Source organism: Mirounga leonina, unplaced genomic scaffold, assembly GCF_011800145.1.
Source record: "Mirounga leonina isolate KUSES-001 unplaced genomic scaffold, KU_Mleo_1.0 Mir_176, whole genome shotgun sequence".
NCBI classification, from domain to species: Eukaryota; Metazoa; Chordata; class Mammalia; order Carnivora; family Phocidae; genus Mirounga; species Mirounga leonina.
The window spans coordinates 3602405-3609170 of record NW_023270454.1 but is presented as its reverse complement, the minus strand read 5'-3'; the positions used below and the strand labels follow the sequence as shown (position 1 = coordinate 3609170).

The 6766-nt window shown below is 55.8% G+C and overlaps 1 protein-coding gene across 1 annotated transcript; it reads left to right on the top strand.

Moving 5' to 3' along the window:
• The first annotated feature begins 469 nt into the window (after positions 1-469).
• Positions 470-4324, top strand: NKX2-6 (NK2 homeobox 6). The gene is made up of 2 exons (XM_035023157.1): positions 470-752; positions 3699-4324. Exons 1-2 carry the CDS (start codon positions 470-472, stop codon positions 4322-4324), a joined length of 909 nt encoding a protein of 302 aa, XP_034879048.1.
• The last annotated feature ends 2442 nt before the right edge of the window (positions 4325-6766 follow it).

Here is a 6766-nt window from a genome sequence, read left to right as displayed (position 1 = left end):
GAGCAAGGGTTCCACCCCCCAAGCCCCCAAGTCCTCTAGGAGAGCCCCCTTCGGCCGGGGATTGACCTCGGCAGCTCGGGCCTGTACCGTAAGCACCGAGGGACGAGCCGCGCGCAGCACTCTCTCCCGTTTCCCTTGCTTTTGAGAACCGTCAACACAAACCAAACCTTTCCGGAAGGTGGCTGGGGTTTGGAGAGGAATTAGAAGGGCGCGGGAAGAAAGCGCCTGGGGGAGGAAGGTGCAGGTTAGCACGTGGTTTCTGGCCGGACCAATGAGGGTCCGCGATCTCGTCACTTGGCCTCGGTCACCCCGCCCGCAGGGATGGCCCAGAGGAAGGCGCAGTGCTGGATACTGGGCGTCTGCCCCAGACCTCGGGTCTGCGGTGCTTGCAGCGACAAGACGGGAAGCTCAGGGCGCTGCGCTCCTGGGGGACGGGGACCTCCCCAGCCCCGCCTCCTCCGCCTTCGGGATGCTGCTGAACCCTGTCACCTCCACTCCCTTTTCGGTCAATGACATCCTGAGGCTGGAGCGAGAGCAGATTGGTTCCGAGTCCTTGCAACTCCGGGGTGCACAGAGGAGCCCTGAAAGCTTTCAGTGTCTGCGAATGGTCCCAGAACCGCGAAAGGCTGAGGTTCCCAGCACTTGCAGGGCCGGCGGCGGCGACAGCAGCAGAAGGCAGGACGAGTCGGGGTCTCCTGGTGGTCCCTGTGAGACGGTCACGGAGATGGACGCGGAACGGGTGGGGGAGCCACGTAAGTACTCGTGCTCGGGTCTTGGCCCCTACAGGGAGATCACGGCTGTGGGGGGATGGTCACTACCAGCTGGCGCGTGCGGGTAACACGCGTCTCCGGGTCTTTCCTGCTCCAAGGGCCTAGCCCCATTTTCTCTTATTTGAGAATTCCAAAAGACAGATCTCTCAGCCCCCTCTACCATCTCCTCCGGACACCCAGTGTGCTTCCCGCGGCCCTATCCAAATAAGGTCCCTCGTCTTAGGCATTCATAATTTCCACAGCCTGTCCTCTGATTCCCAAAAACGTATCAACCCCCACTCACAGCCACACTTCCCAGAAACTCCAGCTTCTCTTTCTTACAGCGAAACCCTCTACAGTATCTTAGCTGTGCTCCATCACCACCAGACTTCCCTGCCATGTCCGCGTCTCTCCACCCTAAAGCGTCTGCCCGAAGTGTAGCCATCAAAGCAGCCAAGCGCCGGGGAGTGAAAACCCGGCCGGCTCTGGGGTCAATCGCAGCCCTTTCTTGGGGCTTGCTAAGTGGCCTGGCCAGCCCAGTCGATCCTCCGCCCGAATTCCTGGTCTGGACAATAAGAGGTGGCGACCAGATCAGTTAATGTCTGAGTCCCTAGGCCTGGACGGCCCTGCGGGCGCTGGCGACCAATTCTCCGCGTCTGGGAGCATAGTAAGGGGAGCTCCGGTTTCGCTGCTCTGGGAGACGACTCTCCGCTCGCTCTCCGCAAGCACAACCTCGGGCGCGGACAGCGAGGCCCCGGCACCTGCGTCCAGCGGCAGGAAGTCAAGGAGCGGGCAGTGAGTTATGTTGCCTTGTCTCCTGCGAAGCTTCCACAGGGGAGTATCGACATTCGGAAGGATGAAAAAGCCTGTCTTCCTCTCGCCAAATCTGTGCACCTCGGTCTGCAGCCTCCCGGTGCGCGTCTGGGGGCCCCAGCGAGACCTCGCAGGTCGGCCTTCCGCTGCCAGGCTGGGTCACGGCCCGTCCATTCAAGGCGCAAACGAATAAGTAAAGGGGCTAGTTCGCAGTTGTTCGTCGACTGGTAGCCTGGTTATTCAGGCTATTCTCCAGGAATCTGGAGAACATTAAACTTTGCTGTGTTCGCGGAGAAGTCTGGGGGTTTTCTGCAGTGGACTCTAAACACTAATTCCCTCGGAGACGCTCAGCCAACTCGGCGTTCACTCTGGCCTTGCTGAGAAAGGGTCACAGTCCTTTCTGTCACCCAGCAGCCGAAGGCACCCGCAGCGCGTTCCTCCTCCCCTGGCGAACCCTGGGCAGCATCTCTTAAGGGGCTGCCTGTCCTGGACGCCAAGAAGGGGCCCACGCCCTGCTCCAGGAACCAAGCCCAGGGCCGCTGCAACGATCGAACCTTCCTGGTAGTCGCTGCATGCCTATCTGTCCCCAGCCGAACCACCTTGCTTTCAAGGACACAGGGCAAGAGGGGCTCCAGACGGTGACCAGGAGGGCGCAGGGGGCTGGTAGGCACCCAGACACCTCACAGCCCCATGGCCTGCCTGGTTAGGGACTCTCAAATGGGGTCCTGCTAGTTCAAGTTGCTGAAGGTCAGTCGTTACTTTTCAATTTGCTAAGAATAAAACCCCAGCCCATATGTTTCCTCTTTGAGAGAAAAGATGTCCCCAGTTTCTCTGAGCACAGGCTTCTCTGAAGGAAGTTTTTATTTCCCCAAACTTCAAATACCAAACAGCCCCATCACCCACCCCCAGGAGATTGCGTCAATGTGGCTGGGGATTTGAAGTCCGGTTGCAATCCGCACCTCCTGTAATTAGGTGCTTCACCTTGCTATGAACTTGCAGCCACTCCACATTCCTGGTTTCTCCTGACATGCTTTCTCATGAAAACTCAGCCTTTCCTCTCTACCCAGCCTTGGGTTAAAAAAGAGCTTAGCCAAGACAGAAGATAGGTGGGAAGAAGGGAAGGAAAGGGCGTATTTCCGCGGGCTTCAGGGACAGCCCCCCCCCCCCCCCCCCCCCCCCCCCCCCCCCCGTGATGAGATAGGGCACCATCCCGGGGAAGAGGAAGTCAGAGCGAAACCAATGCCACCTGCTTACCAAAGAGACCCCAAAGGAGAAAGAGGCTGCTTTTTAAAAAGCCAAATATGGATCTAAACTTTGTATATAACCCCAAGAGACCCTCAGTTTCTGAGCCAAGAATCAGGACTCAGAAAAATATTCCATTTGCCTTTATTTTATTTTGCTAATTTGGATTACAGAACATCTCATCCAAGAAAGATGGGACGGGTCCCTGGTGCGGGTGGAGCACTTGATGAGCAAAAAGACAAGGGTGTGTGCAAAGGTGGGGTGAAGGTGGGAGATACTCGGGACACCCACCCTGAGCTTGGATCGGAATACCCCGTGATTCGCGGGGGACCACCACGGATAACCAGGCAGACAGGAACCGACGGGCAAGCAGGTCACCAAGTTTTCACGCTCTCTCTCTCCCTCTCTCTATCTTTATCTCTTCCTCTTTCTCCACCCCCTCCTTTCCACCAAGGGCAGTCCAAAGTCAATTTCCATCTAATAGTCCCCCCACATTAGCACTTGGTCCTTGCGGCTAAAGCTCCCCCAAACTCGACCACACTTTAGAATCGAATCACAGCGAATCGTCCCCCACCACCACCCACTCACAGACATTCTAAGAAGAAAATGAAGTTTTCTTAGACTCTTGATCAGCTACCTTTTGGGAAAAGACTGCACACCGGACCCTAGAGTGTCACAATTTACGTACGTGCCTGCAGGTACAATCGTGACAGAGCTTGGGGGAAAGGAACCTACGGACCCTCCGGGGACTGGGGGAGGGGTCAGCAGAGGGGACAGAAGGGGACCCGAAGTGAAGGCTACCAGGGGAGAGGGGAGTCCCTCAAAAACGACGTTAAGACTTGCTCAGGTAAGCGTGAGGCTGGGCGCTGACGCTGTTCCTTCCTGTGCTTTTAGAGCCGGGCCTCAGCGCAGCCCCGCCCCTCCACGGCGGGACCAGGGGGCCAGAGCGCTGCGTTGGCGACATTGGCATCGGCGCGCGCGGGGACGGCACCGAGCAGCCCAAGGCGCGGCAGCGGCGGAAGCCGCGCGTGCTCTTTTCGCAGGCGCAGGTGCTAGCGCTGGAGCGGCGCTTCAAGCAGCAGCGGTACCTGTCGGCGCCCGAGCGCGAGCACCTGGCCGGCGCGCTGCAGCTCACGCCTACGCAGGTCAAGATCTGGTTCCAGAACCGGCGCTACAAGTGCAAGCGACAGCGCCAGGACAAGTCCCTAGAACTGGCGGGCCACCCCCTAGCGCCGCGCCGCGTGGCGGTGCCCGTGCTTGTGCGGGATGGCAAGCCGTGCCTGGGCCCCGGCGCGCCGTCCTTTCCCGGCCCCTACGGCGCGGCCGCGGCGCCCTACTCCTGCTACGGCGGCTACGCGGGCGCTCCTTTCGGCGCCGGCTACGGCGGGGGCTACGCGGGTGCGCGCCCGGGTCCCGCGCCGCCCGCAGCTCTGGCCCGCGCCGGCTTCGCTGGGGGTGGCCCCGGCGCCAGCCCGCAGAGCCACCTGCCCGCCCCGCTGCAGGGTGTCAGGGCCTGGTGAGGCGCCTGGGCTCCGTACGGCCACCGTGTCCTGGCGCTCCGTCCCAGCCTCTCCGCACACCGGCTTCGGCCGGGAAGAGCGGCGGCGGCGGCGGAGGGCGTAGGCGACCCGATGGCACTTCTCCCTGAGCAATCCCCGGAACTGCGAATCGTCCCCAACAGGGACAATTCGGACATCCCGCTGAGGCACTGGGGGACATTCTTCTCCGCAGGGACCTAAAGCCGGCCGCCCACAAAGTAGCACCGGGAGGGAGGAAAGCCTAGGGTGGCTGGCAGTTTCGGGTGTCGGAGCAGTACCGAGGCAGGTGACTTGTCGGGCCTCAAAGCCAGGGTTTGCTGACAGGCTCTTTAATTTCTGTGCGGCCGCCCGGGGGCCTGGCCCGGGGGAGGGGGGTGTGAATGGGGGTACGGTGCTCTAGAAGACCTCGAGCCTCCATTAAACGCAAGAGGTTGGGGATGAATGTGAAAAGTAGCGGAGTGAGGTGTGGGAACCCGAGTGAAGGGTGGGGGAAGGGGAGGATCCCGGAGGTCAGGGAGAGGGACTATTGTGTGAGCCGTGCCCTCCTGGGAGTCTAAACTGCCCCTCCCCCCCTTCTTCCCCCCCCCCCACCCCGCCCCCCGCGCCCCAGGCTGCTCTCCGAGGACTCCGTCTTCATTCTCCGGGGACAAGGTTGCTCTCTGGGAAGGTATCCTGTACATTCTGATTCTCCTCTTCACGGTCACTGCATATTATTCCGTGTACACACCCTAGCACCTTGAGTAAATATACTACATATATTTGTGTGTGTGCATGTGTGTAGACCGCTAGAATCTCTCCACCTTTCCTTACCTCCTATACAACTGCGAATTTCCCTAGGAAACGAAATGGATGGAGCCCTAGAGATAGGTTACCTGATTTCTTCTCTCACAGCCCCCTCTCCCTCTGTAGGGTTTCTTTCAAAACATAACCTTTTTCTAAATTGGGCTCGGGAAAGGAGGCCTCCATGTGTCCATAAGCCAAACACTATGGGTGGGAAGCCTGAACTTCAGGGGAAATTATGACTCCCCTCCCCAAATATGTTTGAAGTCATGCAAATTGAAGACTGAAAACAAGCTCATTTTATTAAGGGGAACAAGGGATCAAATACATTTATCTTCGGCAGGCACTGGTAGGGAAACCAGGCTCTTGGTTTTTCCTGGATAACATTTTTAGACAATGAAAACTGATTCTTCACCCTTCCACCACTACCTCGCCAAAAGTTAAATTCTATTTAATAAATTTGAGTATTTAATCAAAATGTACTCGTCCTGCATATGCTCATTTCTGAACATGTCCTGGTTGTTTTCATGAAGGTGGGAAACAGACTTCTTGGTCCTTTGTAAACTATACCTGACTATGGATAGCTTACATCTCTTAAAGTTTATGTGTTTAAGCTAAAAACAAGAGTACCGTTCTTTTTTCTTACTGCCATTTCCTTACATTTTCCCTCCTCTTTATTTTCATCCTTTTCTCTGTTCTCTTTACTGTTAACAAAAATACATTCAGGGGCGCCTGGATGGCTCAGTCGGTGAAGCGTCTGCCTTCAGCTTTGGTCATGATCTGGGGGTCCTGGGATCCAGCCCGCATTGGGCTCCCTGCTCAGTGGGGAGCCTACTTCTCCCCCTCCTCCTGGCTTGTGCTCTCTGACACTCTCTCTGTCTCAATCTGTCAAATAAATAAATAAAAATATTTTTAAAAAATAAAAAATAAAAAAATATTCAGAAATACCCCACAGTGTCTTGCAGTGATGGTGCTGTGCTCCTGAGCTTAAACAGGGCAGTATGTACACTTTAAATTTGGACCTATCAATAAATATTCCGTAGCCAATTAAGATAAGATTTAAAAAAATAGGGGTTACAGTTAAAATCTCCATCATGAGGAAATGGCCATCCAGTGTTATCATCCCTCTTTTGCTTTGGGGGGTATTCCTTTTTTTTTTTTTTTAAGATTTTATTTATTTGACAGAGAGAGACACAGCGAGAGAGGGAACACAAGCAGGGGGAGTGGGAGAGGGAGAAGCAGGCTGCCCGCTGAGCAGGGAGCCCGGGCTGGATCCCAGGATCCTGGGATCATGACCTGAGCCCAAGGCAGATACTTAACGACTGAGCCACCCAGGCGCCCCTTGGGGGGTATTCCTTACAAGAGAGATACTGGGCTTACATTCATGACAGTTGACTTTAATTTCGGTGCTTCTACTGAGTAACCATCTGTCTAGCCCTCAGTTGTTAAGTGAGTTGTATTGCATTTTTCCAAGATCAGATTCTAAAATACTACATGGTAATTTTTAAAAAAATCCTGTGTTGCTGTTCTTTGGGTAAGGTCCTTACCCTAGAAATGTAGCTCATCATCACATGGATCTAGCAAAGTCCTGGGCACAGAGTAGAAAATTAATAAATGTTAGTTTCTTTACCCTTTTGCCCATTC